The following is a 17,190-nucleotide window of genomic DNA, read 5'->3' on the forward strand; positions in this document are numbered from 1 at the left end:
CCAAGAAAGAGGCAGCCTTCCACAAACACCCCACTCCTGCTCCCCACCCCCCGGTCTGCTTCTCAGGCTATTCCTTTGTGGTTGGTCAGTGTGAGAGCAGGATGCAAGACTCAGTGGGGTGAGCCTCATGCCGCTGAAGGCCCGAGTCCTTGGAGTGGCTTGAACAACCTGGACAACACAAGGTGAGTGAGGGAAAGGCTCTGCCAGCTCAAGAGAGAAGTATCATTTCTAAAATGTAAAGTAAACTTTATTGTCCTTGAACCACAAAATAGATTTCTTTGGTTGTACAAATGTCACTAGTTACAGTCTTGATCTCCCTCGGACTGTTCTGGGAGAGGAGACAGACAGAGAGACATGCCACAGCCCAGCACCTAGAGAAGTTGTATGTTAGTCATGGAAACCCTGCCTGATCACTTCCCAAATTGCTCATTAAAAGCAAATGCTAAAATTAGATTAAAATCAAAAAGCTCTAACTGCTGCTGTGGAAGCAGCCACTGTGCAGCTCGAGAGAGGCAGGCAGAGGGAAGCCTCCCCTTGCCCTCTGCAGACAAACACAAGTTCTGTTAAAATGACCCTCTGAGTTTGGCATGAGGAGCTGCTGCATCTTGTCCTTTGGCAGAGGCTGCCTGGCAAGTTTGCACACGTGATGAGCACACACACACGCCAGCCAGCGCCACCCACTGCTCACCACCACCCAGCCAGGAGCGAGGCAAAGCCTCTGCCACGCACAGGCAGTGCCACTCTTCTCTGAAAGGGGCCTGAGAGGCTGGAGCCAGCAGGCAGAGCAAGCAGCAGCCCTGGCCCTCACTAGAGCACCCTCGGCCGCCAACCTGTGCCTCAACATCTTTGCCCTACCCTGCACTACCCCTCTCCCTGCGCCCCAACCACCAAATCCCCCCTTTTACCTGTACCTTCTATCTGCTTCACCCCAACCTAATGAAACTAGCCTGCTCCTACTCTTGCTCCCACGCTGCTCTACGTTTGCTAGCACCAGGCAGCTCCCAAACGTTCCCTCCAGCCCTTGCTGAAGAGGCAGAAGTGCCCATTTCCGCCCATGCCCCCCTCACGGCATGGATGGCCCCCCAGAAGGAGAAGGAAAATGGCAGCACTTGGCAATAACTCCCCCTCTCCCTCCCCATCCTGCACAAGGGTGCTGTCCCTCTGCTGCCCTTTGCCAGGGAGGGGGCAGGACAGCTGGTGTTTCCCCTCGCTGTTTGGCAAATGTCAGCTGGGCAAACAATGGTCAGCCTGAAGCAGCTGCAGCAACTGGGCACCCCTGCACTCGCACGCACGCACGCACGCACTCCCACCCAATATTTACACGCACACATGCCCTGCATGGGTCCCCCCGCCCCATCACTGCTCTCTTCGGCCCCCATTTGCTCACAACCTGCCCCTCTGCATGAGGAGGAGGGGGAGTCGCAGCCCACAAGATGCCAGCTGAGGCTCCAGGGAGCTTGTTCTGTCCAGGCCCACCTGGGAGCCCGCTGGCCACATCACCACACTGTCCACAGAGCGGACCCCCCACTTGGCTTGGTGGTGTTTCTAACAGCCCCCAAGGGCAAGTCTACTATGTGGGGACAGCAGTTTCCAGATTGTGCTGGGTTGGTCGGAGTTTGCGCTTGCCGCCGCTGCTGCTGCTGCAGAGCCCCATCTCTTCCCGAGGGGGAGTTGCACTGGGAGTCGAGGGGTCGTGCGCCCCAAGGGGCTCCTGGGCTGCTGCCTGTCCGTCTTGCTCCTGGCTCACTGGAGTGGGGGGAGAGCAGAGGGAAAGAGGTCATGGAGGGCTGAAGGGGAGGCAGCATCTGACCCCAACCCCCTGCCTGGCTTGATTCAGGAGATGCCCAGGGCAACCTCTGCCCCCTTTGGGCACTGCCTGCTGCAGGAGGCTCTGGAGCCCCCAGGCCGGGCCCTTCTGCTGCCTGCACAGGCTGTGGTCCCGCAAAAGGGGGTAGGGAACTGGGAGGCCTCCGCTTTCCAAGCAGTGTCCAGCCAGCTTCAGGTGGGCTGAACCGAGGCGCCCAAAGCAAGACCTCAGGAACACACAGACAGACAGACAAACAGGCAGGCAGGCAGGCAGGCAACCCAAGGCAGGCCGAGATCCTTCTCCTTCACTGGTGGCGAGCAGGAGCCTTTCAAGCAGTCAGAAGTGGGGGATCCTGCAGAGCCACCAACTTCCCTGCTGAGACGCCCCCCAGGTCCACTTGCTGTGCCCAACACACCCACACACACCCCGGGGAAGAATGGCGGCCAGTTGCTCCAAAGCAGCTTCCTGAGACCAGAGGTGGCAACTTGGGCCCCAGACTGGGTGACCAGTGGTGCGTGGGCATGACGTCATGACGTCACATCGCTCGTGACGGCGATGGGGCTGGGGCAGCGGAGCCTGGGTGCCCATGGCCCCATGGAGATGGCACTCCGGCGCCCAACCCCCACCGTGGCAACCAGGCCAAGACCTCTGCTGCAAGTCCTCTACTGCACCCCAGAAGCATGTCCATGGCCACAGCAGACCCCAACAGGGGTGCAAGAGAGCCAGCGGAGATAAGGCAGGGGGCAGAGGCCAACAGCAACGCGATGGTGAGGCACCCACAGTAGACATTTTGTGGGTGCCCAAACCCTCAGGACCCGCCAGAGATGGCACCAGTGCCTGAGACCTAGAAGCAACCTCAATGCTCTTCCACAAAGCCCCTCATCTTTTGAGAATGCTTCCCCCCTCCTGCCTGCCAGATACCTTCAAGCCTTGCCTGGAATTAGGCTTCCAGGGTCAGGGTCCCTGAGGGTATCCCCAACTTCTTTCCAAGGGAGGCGGCTGGGCATGCTCACTGGGCCACTCCCAGCCCCTTAGGCAGGATCTGACCCACCCCCACCAACTGCATGCTCATCACAGCACTCCATTCCTAGGCAGTGCAAGGGCATCCTACCCACTGCTCCTTGCTGCTCAGCTGACCATTCACTCTAGAAAGGAACAGAAAATGCAGAGGCCTCACTCAGGAGAGAAGCGCTGGTGGCAGCACCCAAGGCCAGGAGGCTCCAGCTGGGCACTCACCTGAGCTGCTGGCATCGTTGAGTCTGCAGGTGCTTCCGCCATCTGGAGTCTGGAAGGGCAGTGCAAAGCGGGATCAGTCCCTGCCTGCTCCCCACCACCTGCCCCCCAGGACATAAAGCACCCCTTGCCCGTTCCCACGTGGTTTGGGGGGGGAGCAGGTGCTGAAGAACAGAGCATGCGGTGGGAGGGGGAGAAAGGGGGTGCAGAGAAGAGCAGGCAGGAGGCCCAGAGGCAAGAGAGGAATTCCAGAGCCAGGGCGCCTGGTGCTAGAGTGCCCCTCACTCAGCCTCTGGGCCCCCTGCCCACCCGCCAGGCAGAGGGACAGAAAAGCAGGTCGGGCATGAGGTGGGGCCAGGGAGATCTGGCAAGAGATCCCACCAGAGCCCGTTACGTATCTTGTGTGGTTCACATGCTCCCTATCTGTGAGGCCCCCAGACCCCAAGACACTGCTGGGAAGAGGGCCTTCTAAGGGCAGGCCCTGCTGGCCATCGCTGGCAGACGGAGGCTTCCCAAGACAGAGACCAACTGGCTCTCTGGAGCCTCCAAGGAGATGGCTGGAAAGGCAGAGGCAGCAAGCGGCTCCCTCGCCACCAGCGCTGCAGAGCCAGCCAGATCATGAGCCAGGATGAGCTCAGCAGCCTAAGACAACTGCCAGGCGGGATCCAGCACAACACCTGCCTGCCTTGGGGGTGTCGTTGTGGCATGGCTTGGAGATGGCAGGGAGGGGGCCAAGAAGCCACTACAGGGCAGCCTGGCCTGCCTGAAAGGGGTCTTCAGCAGCCTCTCCCATCACCTCTCACCAACAGACCTTTGGAAGGAGGGGGCAGCAGGGTTCCCACAAGGCCTGGGACTCTGCTCTGGGTTGGGGGCAGCCTCCAGCCTAAGCCTCAGTGGCTGCCAATGACCCCCAGGACTCTACCCTCCCCCACCCAGGCTAGATGGGGGCAGGAGGTGGAGCGTCAGACCCAGACTGCCGGGGGGGGGGTGTGTGTTCCTGACTGCCCCCACCACATGCAGCTTGTACCTGGATTTCATAAACTGGTTTGGAAGAAGGAATGGCCGCAAATTCCCTGTAGAGAAACTTCTTTTCAGGCACAGACTGGAGGGCCAAAGGAGTAGCAGAAAGAAGGGAAGAGGCAGAAAGAGAGAGGAGGAAAGAGGATGAAGGAGCATGTGGGGAAGCAGGAGGGGAGGCTCCGGGGGGGGGGGCCCTTCCTGCTGCTCTTCTTGGCAGGCTGCAGGGCTGGACGGGTGGGGGGGGAATCAAGGGGCTCCCCCATGAAGTTTCCCTGTGGCAGCCATCTTCCCACCTCCTCAAGGGTCTCACTCCCTAAAAGACCCCCCCCCAAAGACCCCCCATCTGCCCTGGCCAACGACAGAGTGCAGCAGCAATGAGGTCATGCCTGAGGCCCACAGAATGCCCCCGATCCCCAAAGGGGGAGGCTGGCTGTGCTGGTCAGGGCAGGAGCAGAGACTGGGTGGGGAGAGTCTGAGCAAGAGCGAGCACCGGGGATCCCTCCCCCAGACAAACAGAGGGAACAGTGTGGGAAGCAAGGAAGGAGCCTTCTGGGCCACGGCTCGGCGCACCCCCGACCTGCAGGGACCTCCATGCTCACAGCCCCCCAGCCCCCCTCCTCTGAAGCATGACTGGTGCTGGGTCCCCCTCCTTACCAGCCTGCCTGGAGAAGTCAGGATCCGGGTGCTGCAGTCTGAAAGAGAGACAGGATTTGGAGAGAAAAGAGAGGATGAATTGTGCAAGGTGGGGGGAAGACATCAAACCCATGACTCCCCCTGAGCGGCTGTGGGACCTACCCTCCAGGGGGGTGGGCGAAGGGGTGGGGGCGGGCGAGGGAGACTCCGCCAGCTGCTCCAGGGTGGACCTCTTCTTGCCCTCCTTGGACTTGGCAATCACCATCTGGGCCTTGAGGGCATCCTGCTCCAGGGACTTCATCCTGCCAGGCGGGAGAGGAAGAGAGGTTGGCGCACCTGGGCTGGGCTGGCAAGACAGGCGGAACAACCGTCACCCAGGGCCGGGGGGGCATTGCAGGGCCCTCCTCACTTGGCCAACGGAGGAGGTGCTGAGTGGAGCCGCCCCAAAGGCCAGTGGCAAGGGAGGGAGGAAGGAGGGGTGCAGGAGGAAGACCACAGCCCCCCGTTGCTGCAGAGAAGGCAGAAGGGCCCCCCTTGCCTCCTTCATCCAGGGCGGAGGCTCTCAGGAGCAGATCTGCCCAGCCTGGTCTCTTGCTTGGCAAATACGCCTGTCCAGCGCAGGAGGAGCAGAGCAGGGACTCTCCAGTGGCGGCACCAGCCAGGCCTTCAGCATAGGTGTGGCCCAGCTGCCCCTCTGGACGGGGGGGCACCTCTGGGGCTGTGCAGGCCCTGGGGTGTAGGTGGGGTTGTGTGGAAGTTCTGCACACCTGGGGTGGCCCCCTGGCCCAGGGCTTCTTGTGGTGGTGGTGGTGGTGGTGGCGGCAGCAGCAGCAGCAGGGCCCTGCCCCCCCAGTGCCTGCTGGCGGGCTTGGTAGAGCCTCCTGGCCAGATCCTGCTCATACTCTTTCATGCTCTCTTCTAGGGTGGAAGAGCTGAGGAGGAGGAGGAGGAGTAGAGGGGAGGTGCCGAAGACGTCCCGACAGGCAGGAAGATGGCAGAGAGAGAGAGAGAAAGAAAGAAAAGGAGAGGGAAGGAAAGGGTGGGCAGGAGGAAGAGGCAGATGCCAGCAAGGGGGGGGGGCGAACCTCACCTGTCCCAGTCAGTGGAGAAGAGGGCAGTCCCCCCTGCCCCCCCCAGATCACAGACAAGCGAGTCCCATCAGGTGCATGCAGATGAGTGGAGGGGGGCAGGAGGCAAGGGCTGCCCTGGAGAACCCCACATGCACAGCCAGCCACACTGAGGGAAGGAGACTCCAAATGGGGTGGGCTTCTGAGGGGCACAGTCACACAAGGGAAGCCCTCCCTTCCCGATATGGGAGACAAGGGAGGCGGACCAGAGCCTCTTCCCAAGACACCCCCCAGCCTCTCTCGTTCGGTGCCCGGCTGGCATCAGCAACTGGCAGGGGGACGAAGGAGGGGAGGGAGGCCAGTTCAGGGGTGGGGCTGCCTGAGGTCCCCAGAGCCCTGTGGAGATTCGGAGGTGTGGCTCAGGGCACCGCTGACAGGCTGAGCCTCTTGCAGAAAACCCGGCCTCTCTGTTCCTGGGCTGCCTTCGCTAACCAGACCCTGAGCAGCAACGAGAGGGAAGATGAAAAGGCCTGGGAGGCGAAATGGGGGCCACTTAAGGGCAGAGACTGAACTGAGTGGCTCCTTGTCCTGCCACAACAAAACCAAAGACCAAGAACCAGAGGGGGGACTTGAGAGGGTGGAAGAAGGGCCCTTGGAGCTGGTGGGGCAGCTGTCCCTCTGGTGATGGCAGCCGCCATGGCATCTCACCCAGGAGAGCTTTTCTGGGCAGTCTCAGGGTCTTTGCAGATGAAGCAGCTCCCCTCCCTTCAGAACTGGGGCTGCAGGCGGAGGAGGGTCAGCCGATTTCTCTTGGGCCCCTTTGGCTCCTTCTGGACTTAGCAGCCTGAGGATGCGGACAGAATCTCGAGAGGCAAAGCAGAGCAGCTGGACACTCTGTCTTGGCTCCTCCTCTTCTCAAATCTCTGAACTGCATGAAATGTTCCATCCTTGGGCAAAGTGCATGGCAGCCTCTTAGCGGAAAGGTGAACTTTTCTTTAAGTGCTTTTTCTTTTCTTTGCTAGGACTTATCCCTGCAGAAGCCATGCTGCTTCCATTTCAGCAAGACTCGCCCTTCTATATCCCTGGCAATTATACCTTTAACAATGCCTTCTGGAGCCAGTTTTTCTGGAAGCAGATGTTACCAGCATGTAATTCATCATATCCTCTCTTAGAAACCTTTTTTAAAAAAAATCTAATGACTGGCCGCTTTCCAGGGCTGATCTTGGTGACAAGAGGTTTGGGGTTTTTTGGTGTGTTTTTTTTAAGCTTACCAGCAATTTGACATTTGAGCGCTTTAACAACTCCTGGGTGAGTGCTATCTGGACCCAGTGATCTGTCAGTTTTTACTTCATCTTTAAAGCCTAGAATTTTGTCTCTTGTTACCGCTTTTTCTGTTCCTCTGACTCCCTTCTGGTGAAAGCTAGAAAAAGGGGGGGGGGGAGGGAATGAATGATTCTGAGACACTTTGACTTAAAATAAATACTGGATTAATATTATCATGGACTGAATGTTTTAAGTAATCTTTTCTCCCTTTTTTATGCAACCAGCAGATAGAACATTTCTTTCCCTTTTGTCTTTTATCTTTTCTTTTACCTTATCTCTCTCTTCATGTTTTTTCTTTTCTTAGTCTTCTTCATGTTCTTTCTTCTTTGGAGTCGTACGTTTGGGGACTTTGCTAAGGTCCAGGGATTGTGCATTCATGGGGGTGGGAGATGGTTGATGGAGGGTCCTGGGCGGGAGACGGGGAAACGTTGGTCTCCCAGCATGAGAAGCTGGGAGAAGAAAGGGAGCCCCCTCAGGGAGAGCTGGGAGGGACAGCTACCTTCTCTGGGTGGTGGGGGCTGACAATTACCTTCAGGAGAGGACTGTGTATTTCTTTGTAGTTGTTATCTTATTGTATTGCGTAAAAATTGACATCTGTCCACTTTCAAAATGTTGACTCAGGTTAAACTTGTGGTCCACTAAGCCCCTTGATCCTTTTCCAATATATTACTGGCAATGTATTTTTAATCTCTGTTGGAAGTGGCTGGGGAAACCCAGCCAGATGGGTGGGGTACAAATAATTTATTATTATTATTATTATTATTATTATTATTATTATTATTATTATTAGCCCGGTGTCCCCCGTCTTACATTTGTACACCTGATTCTTCCTGTCTAAGTGCAGAACATGACATTTGTCCCTGATGAAACTCATTTTGTTAGCTTGGGCCCAGTTCTCCAATTTGTCAAAGTCCTTTTGAATCCCGATTCTGTCTTCTGAGGCATTAGCTGCCCCTCCCAGTTTGGTGTCACCTGCAGTTTTGATAGGCATCACCTCAATACCTTCATCCAAGTTGTTTATGAAGAATTTGAACAACAACGGGCCTAGGACAGAACCCTGAGACACCCCACTTGTCACTTTTTGGGGGTATATATCTTAAGAGCATGCTTCCTCCTTAATTTTTTTCATCCTCTTAATGGGGTCTGCTCCTAAGCCAGCCAGCCATTGGGTCGTATTTCAAATGAACCTTTTAACCGGCAGAGAGAGCGTTTCAGTAGTATTTTATAGACGTTTTGGAAGTAATTAAAGGAGGCTTTGCTGGCCGTTGCCCCAGGGACTGACCGCTAGGGCTATTGAGTGGTGCTGGGGCAAGTTTGTGGTTCTTCTGCTCCCAGGTCACTCACCCCATCTGCCTGGGTCCTTTGAAGATACCTCCATCCCACAGCAGGGGAGCAATCCTTCCAGAGCATTTGGAAGTTAATTCCTGTTACTGTACGTTTCTTCCTCAGAGATAATACAATGGACAGTAGCTATGTTCATCACCACTTAATTGCCTCTGCCAACAGCGTCTCGACAGAGGCAACTAACCAGCTATGATGCCTCCCCGGAAGTCCTCCTCCAAGGGTGCGTGATGCCAGGCTGCCACCTCCTCAAGCGCCAGGAAGGGGCCACTTGCCAGTGTTTGCCTAATGCTTCTGGGTCCAGGGAGGTCTTATTAAGTGGGGAGACATCCATGCCTCCTTTGACCCCCAGCCAGCCCCTGTGGCTAGTTCTAAGAGGCCAAGATGGGCAGGGGCCAAGGCTGGCCACACTTCTTCAAGCTGCTTGTCCATATCCTCAGGCTGCTATAATCAAAACTGACGCAGTGCAGAGGGAGTAGACAGTGTGCTAGATGCCGCTGCTAGATTGCTCGGAGGTGGCATCCCTCTGTCCAAATCTGAGTCATTTTGTTCCTCAAATGCCTGGCAGGGATCTTGTGGCTGGCCCCCGGGGGTGTCAGGGCAACGGTCTCTTGGCCAGGGAACACAAGTCCATTCACCACTCAGAAAAGCTTGGCCACACGGCTACTTGTGGAAGCCACGGTGGTGGTCAAGTCAGATTTCTTTACTGCAGCCACCACCACACAGCAGGTGCAACGGTGCTACTTCACCTGTTTTGGGTCAGGCTAATTTATGCCACCCCAACGCAGTGGGTGCCCCACCCCGGCAGGGCAGAGCAGCTGCCTTCTGCCCAAACCTCACCAGGGAATGGTCCATGCAGGGTGACGGAGTCCCCCACTCCCCCTTTGCCAGCTCTGTCAGGGAGGCGGGCAGAGTGTGGGGGGATGGGGAATTGACCCCACCTGCATTCTGTTAGGACTGGGGGCGAGGCAGCGGGGTGAACATTCAGGCCACAAGGACCCACGGGAGCAGAAGGACCCACAGAAGCAAAGCAGAGGCACCCATGGTGGCCCCCTGGCCTCCCACACGCCCCATCTGAGGACCCCCGGCTGGCCATGGGGCGAATTCAAGGCCCACTCTGGCCTGATCCAGCAAAGGCAACCGATGAGCAAGGCAAGCAGCTAAGAAACCCAGCATGCTGTGAGCTGGTCTCCACAGCCCCCTTCAGAGACCATGCCTGGGGGGTGGGAGAGGGATGCTGCCCCTGCCCGCCCCTCCCCACCTACCGTGCAGCTCGCCACATGGCCCTCTTCTCGGCCTCCAGCGCCCGGCGCTCGGCTGGAGAGAGCTCCTTCCTCTCCTGGGCGCTGAGCAGCTCTGGGCTCTGCATGCGGAGGCGCTCCTGCTGTCGGCGCTCGGCCTTCGCCGTCCTGACGGGGGCCCCAGGCTCACTGCCGCCTCTGGGGTACACGGGGCTCAGCCTGGCCAGGAGAGAGCGTGGCTCAGTGGGGCAGACCCCCCCACCCTGCCCCACAGACCCCACCCTCCGCCTGCCCTCCCATCTTACCCAGCCATGGAAGTGGGCCGCACCTCCGGCCTCCGGCCCTCCTCCAGGGAATTCCTCTGCGAGGAGCCATTCTGCCTCTCCGGCTCTGGGAACCTGGCAGGGCACAAAGCTCAGTGAGCCCCAGCCAGGGCAGGGACCAGGGAGGGGGCTTCCCTTTGGGGAGGGGCCCAGAGACCAAAGGGGACCCCTGGGGAGAGGAGTCCGCAGGCCGACGCTAGAAGCCCCAAGGCCAAGCGCTGGGACTTGGAGGGCAATCACAGGGCTGTGGACGGAGCAGGGAGAGGGCTGCTCTTCCCACCAGGGGCCCTGGCTGGTTTCTGGGAGAAGGGGACGTGGGGCTGGAGAGACAGAGCACGCCTGCACTCTCCGGATCGAGCCCTGCCCCCTCCCCGGCGTGGGCACAAGCGCAGGGGGCGCGGCACGCAGCTCACTCACCAGGGCGTGGAGGGCATAAGGCTCTGCCCATCCAGCTTCTCCACTTTGTACTCCACACCCTCGATGAAGATGCTGGAGGGGACGTCTGGGGGGCGTCTCTGCCTGGTGGCCTCTTCCTCTTCCTCCTCCTCCTCTTCCTCCAGCAGCTGAGCTCGCTTCTGCTGCAGTTTGCGAGCTGCCAAGTGAGAAGCCAACAGGTCAGCCTCCCCACAGCCCCCCAAGGGTGGAAGGACCCCGGCTGGGCAAGGGAATGCCTCCAAGAGGGAGCAGCTGAATGAGATCCAACGATGAAGACAGGCGGCGGGGGGAATCCACCTGAAAAGCATGAGGGGACCCCACCCCCATCTTTCCATGTCCTCCTCCTCCCCACCAGGCCGGCGGCTGAGGCAGGGTGAGGAGAGTGGCTGCTGCAGAGGGGCTTCAGGGAGGGAGGTTTCACTATAGAGCAGCTCCTCCCCCCCCCCCAGCAGTTAGCGGCCTCTGGGCTAGTAGCCCCTGGGGGGCGGGCAGAGTGGGGGGCCTTGGCCTGGCTAACCCCATGGCACGCACCTTCCTCCTCCTTCATCTTCCTCAGGTCTTCCTCCCCAACCAGCGACACCCTCTTGGGCGGCTTCTCGGCCGGCTGCTGCTTCAGCTCCACCTCAAAGTACTTCTGCCTCTCACGGAAGGACCTCTGCTCCGGGCTGTGCAGGCCGCCCCCCAGCAGTGGGGCCTGGCCAGGAGAGGCAGGGGCCCCCGCTCCCCTGAAATTCACCTCAGAGGGGGAGGGAGGCTGCTCTGCACTCTTCTGCTTCTGGGACTCCTGAGGGAAGAAAGGGCAGGCAATGGCTGCATCCGCAAAGGGCACTCTGCCCCCCAAGGGTCCCCCCAAAGCCCCCCCCCCACTCACCTCAGGCTCCAGGAGGAGATGTGGAACTGGGACAGCCGCAAAGGCCTTGTAGGCCTGCTTGGTGCTGACGGGGAGGTCGCCTGGCGAGGGGGGCCTGGGAGAGCGCGGCTGCGGGCAAGAGGGCGCACGTCAAGAGGGAGCGTCGCCCCAGGCCAAGGGGGTGCCACTCAAGCCACCAGCACACCCCCCCATCAGCCCCGGGGGCAGCAACTTACAGAGTTGTGGGTGCTGGAGCAGAGCTCGGGCTGCTGGAATGGATTGGGGCTGTCCCGGCCTTCCGAGGTTGCCAGGGCTGGGGCTGGCCGCATGCGGGTGACGGGCTGGATCACGCCCGGCTTGGTCTGGCACAGGTGGGGGGGGGGGGGGAGTCAGCCAGAACAAAGGAGAGCAAACTCAGCCTCCAACCCAAAGGCAAGCAAAGGTCAGGGCAATGGCTACACAAGTCTGATTGACACCCTCTGATAACAAGGGACAAATTGGACAAAATGAATTAAAGCAAGATGTCCCCAAGCACGGGGGCCGCCCACAAACCTGTGTATCAAACTACCCCCCCCCCCGTGCTCTGACTGTACCATTTCAGAGTCCTGCTGATGCCAAGAGGGGCTGGGCAAGGCCCCTTGGAGGCAGCAGGCACCCAATGGTCACAGCCCAAGGCCCACATGGCGCCAGAGGAAGCCACAGACGCGCCCGGAGGGGCCACGGAAACTCACCGAGGACTTGCTTTCGCTGTGACTGGGAACAAAGTGGACGGCAGCCTGGAAGGAGAAAGTCAGGAAGGCATTTGGTGGCCGGGAGGGGCGCTGGGGGCCCCCACCCAAGCCCAGGCACCTCCAAGCTGGCCATGCCAGAACCAGGAGCCCCTCCCCAAACTTACCCCACATTAAGCTCTTGCCCCTGCTCCCAAGAGAGACTCCACATCTTGAACTATGCTGGACAGGCCACCAGTGATGCCACAAACTGGTTTCCCCTGCCCCTCCCAGAGTACAGCTAGAAACCACTCTTGCAGAAGCAGCCAAAAAGACCAGCGGCAGCAGCCAGGGGGGCGAGTAGTGAGGGTCCCCCGCCCAGCCCCACAGAGCATCCGCCCCAAGCACAGCCTCAGCAGCCCCCCACCCTCACCCAGGGCAGAGGAGGAGAGCGGGCACAGCACACCAAGGGGGCACTTACAAAGCGGGTCTCTCTGCCCACCAGGTGGGCTGGCCGGGGGGCAGCAGGAGGCTGGAAGGCAGCAGTGCCAGGGAGAGAACCAGAGAGAGAACCAGAGAGTCTGGCTGACTGACAGGCAGGATAGGCAGAGGAAAGCCCCCCCCAGACACACCGCAGCCCCCTCCACCCCCCTGCAGCACCCCTTACCGGCTGGCTGCCAGGAGAGTAGGGAGAGTCTCGCCAGGCGGCTCCCAGTTCCCCTTCCCCCGAGAGGGCCTGAAAGGGAGAGGAAGGACAGCTGGTGAGTGGGGGGGAGCAGTGGTGTTGAGGAGGGACCCCCCTGGCCAGGGGTGCCCAGAGAGACCAGCCCCTCCCAACCCCCAGGCAGAAGACCCTTCCCTATGGGATCTGCCCCCTAAAAGGGGCTCTGGCGCGTCATGAATCTGCCTGATCTCCTCAGTTGGAGACACAAACCTGCCAACACTCTTCCTCCACTCAAGCCAACTGCCCCTCAGATCAGTGCCAGCTCCTCTGCTGCCCCCCCCCCCGCCACGCTCAGGACACCCCTTCCTCTAGTTTTGCTCACACTAAGAAGCCCCCCCCCCCCCGCTGCAACCTGCTGAAAGAGCATCTCTTCATTGGCTGAGCAATGCTGGAACTCTGCCCAAAGGCAGGGAAGGCGCAGCACCCTCCGTTCCCAATGCAGCACATGTCTTCCTCTACACAAGTGCCTAGTCCCCATGGATGCACATTGTAGGATCCGAACCCCTGAACCCGCTTCCGTGCCAACTCCCAAGTGGCTGGATCTGTCACGCAGAGAGGGAGTTGCGTCAAGATGGAACTGTGCACACTGCAGAATCCCACCCTCTTTAGACATTTAGAACTTTTCTCCTGTTTTGCTGTCCACTGACACACAAAGAGGTTGACAAAACTGGCACAACAAACCATGAGCACAAACTGTCAAAGCAGGGTCTGCATGTTAGTGGCCCCTCCAAGAGGGGCTCCTCTGACGGGGGCAGCCGCAAACACTGCCCAAATGAGCCAGGCCCAAAGCAGGTTAGTAGCCAAGCAGAACAGAAGAGCAGCCAAACGGAGGAGCAGCCCAAAGACTTTGCAGGGGGCCAGCGGGGGCCCTCCTCTCCAAGCCCACTGCCTCGTCCTCCTGCCCTGCAAAGGCACGTCCCCAGGGCAGAAGCTTGAGCTCGCCTGCCTCGTCCCCCGCTCAATTCCACTCCCCACACACACACACACACACTTCCTGCATGCAGTGCAGAGCAGCTGAGCCCCCCTCAGGCAAGAGATGGGGCGCGGAGAGGGTCCCTTCTCCCCCGCTGCCCCGGCATGCAGCAGAGGCACAGCACACAGCAGGCCAGGCCACAAGGCCGCTTGCCTTGGTGCAGAGGCTGGTCTTCAGCACTCCCCCCTTGCCATAGCCAAGGGGAGGCCCCCCCAGGCACACCTTGCCCTGCCGGTTGGCCAGCACAAAGGGATTGGCGCTGAAGGGGATGGGCTGCGAGTCCACCAAGCTCTCTTCCTCCTCCACCTCCGCAGTCGGCAGTGAGAGGGCAGCCCCGCTGGGGGGGGCCGTGGCAAGGCTTGCCTGGCCCAGCTCCAAGGGAGGGGGGGCCGGCAGGGGAGGCGCCCGTGGGTCCCTTTCCATGGCACCAGGAGGGGCAAGCTGAGGAAGAGACACAAGAACTGCGTTTTCAGGGGCCACGGCTGGTGGGGCAGCTCTGTGGCTCATGGGAGCAGCTCCCTGCTGTGTGGCCGGGGGGGGGGGGCAGATGCCTGCAGGGCCCACTGGGAGGGGGAGACAGAGACCTGCCCAGGGGTGCAGGAGGGTGTGGAGGTGCCTCCCTGCAATGCACAGGCATGGCAGGCCACATGCTGGTCTGCCACGCCCAGTGCGGCCACCACCACCAGCAGCAGCCTCTGTGGTAACTGGCCTTGCTGCCTGGGGGAGGGGGGAGGGAGGCCTCCCCACAAACCCCGTCTTCCCTCTGGGCACAAGCCAGAGCCCCAAGACGCAGCCACGGAACAGCCGGGCTCTGCTGCAAACCATCCGGGACATGTTTATTTTTTAACACTGAAAGGCAGAAGGAAACTTCAGAGAAACAGAGAGGCCTTCAGCTACAGCAGAAGGGGCTGGGAGTGCCCCCCCCGCAATACCCCCCTCCCCATTTGATCCCAGCAGTGGCAGAGTCTCAGGATGGGCCCAAAAGGAGAGGAGGGGGCTGGGAGGCCCAGGAAGCCCCCGTGGATGCAGGGAGGGTGGGAATAAGCCCCTCTGTGTTGGCCAGGGGGGCAGCCCAGGGGGCGGAGGGCCAAGAAAGACCTCCATGGGGGAGACAGGGTCACCTGCTCTGCTCGGCAGGACAGAAGGGCCTCTCCCTGCCACCATTCTTCCAAAAAAACCAAGGGTCTCCGCACAGGGACCCCCGTCTGAGACACCCATCCTCTCGTCCCCCGCAATCCCTAGCACACCCAGCCAGGGGAGGGAGCTCCTGCCCTTTGGCACCCACCGCCTGCTGCACCAGGAGTAACATGGCAGGCTGAGCAACATCCAGAGGGGCACAGCTTGCCTGCTTGCTCCCCCCCCCCACGAAGGCGGGCACAGTAGCAGAGCCCTGGCCCTGACCGAGCCTGAGGAAGCTGCCCACCAGCTGCCCGCTCACTTGTGCCCAGAGGAAAAGCCCTGCAGGTGCCAGGAGAAAGAGAGAGACTCACCGCTCCTGCCAGCAGCCACAGACAAAGGAAGACCCCCCCCCCCCGCCCAGCCCCTTCCTCCAACGCTCACCAGGCAAGCCCAAAATAGCCCAGAGCTGGGCTGGCTCAGGAATCTCACTCAGGCAGATCAGATTTCCAGAGAAGCAAAAATGGCCCCCAAGCAGCCCACCTGCTCCCTCCTCACCCAGCCAGGCCAACTGGGTCTTGGGCAAGTGGGGGGGGCAAACACCCCACTGCTCTTCATTGCTGCCAAGGGGCAACCTCCAGCCCCCCCCGGAAGCAGAGTTCCCCCCCCCCTCATGCTGCTGCCTGCCTCCAGGGTCACCTGTGTTCCCATCTCTCTTCCGAGCTTTGAGTGCTTCTCTCCTCAGCTTCCCTGCACCCCCCCCCCCGGAGAGCCAGCCCTGAAGCCAGCAGCTGCTTCCAGGGCACAGTATCCCCCCCCCCCCGCCCTCCCTCCAAGTGACAAGGCCTCCGAAGCAGCTGGGGAGACTCGCCAGGGGCCCCAATCCACAAGAGCCATCGCTTGGGCTGGCTGAAGGCAGAGGGAGCAGCCAAGCTGCCCTTCGCCAAAGCCAGCGGATTCCCATCACTTACGCCACGGGTGGCTTTCTGGAGGCCGCTGTTGGGCAGCGCTGCCAAGGTGCGGTAGTCCAGCTGCAGGGGCTCAGCACCAAGGTCCTGTGGGGAGGGGGAAGAGGGTCAGGGGGTCTCAGGAGCGTGCCCACCCAGCCCAGCCCCCTTCCTCAGCACCTCAGCCCAGCCACCCCGCTCTCACCTCGGCCTCCTCCTCCTCCTCCTCCTCTGCCAGGAGCTGCGTGGCCGTCTCTCGCTCCCGGCGCTTCCGCTCCTTCGCAGAGGCAGCAGGCGGGCGGCACAAGCAAAGAGAGAGCAAGAGGGGTCAGCCGCAGAACCCGCAGGGCAGCATCAGGCCCAGGGACCCACAGAGCAGCAGGCAGAGTCCCAAGCAGAACTCACAACTTCACAGCCAGAAGCAGGGCCAGGGGGGTCCCAGAGGGTGCGTGGCCTCTCAGCGGGGTCTGCAGCAAAGCAGGCAGCCAGGGCCAGCCGGAGGGGCCCTTCCCTTCCCAGGCTCTGCCCCAGGGGTGGGGGGCTGGGGTCTTCCCTCCAGCAAGAGGATCAGAAGAGCTCAGCCCCAAGGGTCCCATCTAGCCAGCCTCCTCTGATCACAAGAGCAGCCCTCTCCCCCAGGGCACAGGCCGCCGCATCTGCCAGGAATTTGCTCAATCCTCTTCTGAAGCCATCCCTGCCTCCTGCAGACGGCAGCTCCCCACTTCAACTCCTGACTCTTCCAGCATTCAGCTTCACTGGATGTCCACAAATTCGATCGTCATGAGAGAGGGAGGAAAACTTTCCTCCCTCCACTTTCTCCAGGTCAGGCATCATGTTATAAACTTTTTTCAGGTCACCTATGACCTGCTTTTTCTCCAATCCAAAAAGTCCCTGATGCTGCAACTTTTTCTTCATAGTAGTGGCACCCACACCGTGGAACAATCTCCCATCAGATGTCAAGGAAATAAACAACTATCTGACTTTTAGAAGACATCTGAAGGCAGCCCCGTTTAGGGAAGTTTTTAATGTCTGATGTTTTATTGTATTTTTAATATTTTTGGGGAAACTGCCCAGAGTGGCTGGGGAATTATTATTATTATTATTATTATTATTATTATTATTATTATTATTACCATCCCTCCCTTGATCATGTACATTGTCGTTTTCTGAATCTTTTCTAACTACCATTTTTAAGGTGAGGTGACCCCACCTGTGCAGCGGACTCTGAATGCAGTTGCATCACAGATTTGTATTATATTAATCACAGTTTTATTTTCAATTCCTTTCCTAATGAAGATTAAGAGAGGTTAACCTGCTAGAGAGGTTAAAAGCAACAAAAAAGGCTTTTATGGGTATGTTCGTAGCAAAAGGAAGAACAAAGAAACAGTGGGGTCACTCAGAGGAGAAGATGGTGAAATGCAAACAGGGGACACAGAAAGGGCTGAACTCC

The 17,190-nt window shown here is 59.5% G+C and overlaps 2 protein-coding genes across 31 annotated transcripts in view; one reads left to right on the forward strand and one right to left on the reverse strand.

The window, feature by feature from the left end:
• Nucleotides 1-6,861, forward strand: part of IQANK1 (IQ motif and ankyrin repeat containing 1) — a gene marked incomplete at its 3' end in the record, with an annotated part of 30,869 nt that extends 24,008 nt beyond the window's left edge. The window contains exon 15 of the mRNA XM_083749609.1: nt 6,783-6,861. Within this exon, the coding sequence (XP_083605735.1) occupies nt 6,783-6,861 (79 nt within the window). The remainder of the gene's footprint in view (nt 1-6,782) is intronic.
• The window catches only part of SCRIB (scribble planar cell polarity protein), a gene marked incomplete at its 3' end in the record, with an annotated part of 48,683 nt that continues 31,718 nt past the window's right edge, over nt 226-17,190 (reverse strand). For 5 of the 30 annotated variants that reach the window (XM_083749577.1, XM_083749600.1, XM_083749603.1 and 2 more), the window contains 18 exons: nt 15,946-16,017; nt 15,765-15,848; nt 13,831-14,118; nt 12,648-12,716; nt 12,462-12,512; nt 12,005-12,049; nt 11,510-11,635; nt 11,295-11,402; nt 10,955-11,207; nt 10,406-10,580; nt 9,971-10,063; nt 9,690-9,884; nt 5,461-5,625; nt 4,856-4,995; nt 4,715-4,752; nt 4,068-4,142; nt 3,044-3,092; nt 226-1,746 (listed from right to left, as the gene is read on the reverse strand). In XM_083749577.1, the coding sequence (XP_083605703.1) occupies nt 1,571-1,746; nt 3,044-3,092; nt 4,068-4,142; nt 4,715-4,752; nt 4,856-4,995; nt 5,461-5,625; nt 9,690-9,884; nt 9,971-10,063; nt 10,406-10,580; nt 10,955-11,207; nt 11,295-11,402; nt 11,510-11,635; nt 12,005-12,049; nt 12,462-12,512; nt 12,648-12,716; nt 13,831-14,118; nt 15,765-15,848; nt 15,946-16,017 (2,202 nt within the window). Of the gene's footprint in view, nt 1,747-2,918; nt 2,953-3,043; nt 3,093-4,067; nt 4,143-4,714; nt 4,753-4,855; nt 4,996-5,460; nt 5,626-6,849; nt 7,181-9,689; nt 9,885-9,970; nt 10,064-10,405; nt 10,581-10,954; nt 11,208-11,294; nt 11,403-11,509; nt 11,636-12,004; nt 12,050-12,461; nt 12,513-12,647; nt 12,717-13,830; nt 14,119-15,764; nt 15,849-15,945; nt 16,018-17,190 lie in introns of those variants that run through there. The other 25 variants (XM_083749605.1, XM_083749601.1, XM_083749604.1 and 22 more) reach the window with 20 other exon arrangements.

Source organism: Podarcis gaigeae, assembly GCF_964106915.1.
Source record: "Podarcis gaigeae genome assembly, chromosome: 7".
NCBI lineage: Eukaryota > Metazoa > Chordata > Lepidosauria > Squamata > Lacertidae > Podarcis > Podarcis gaigeae.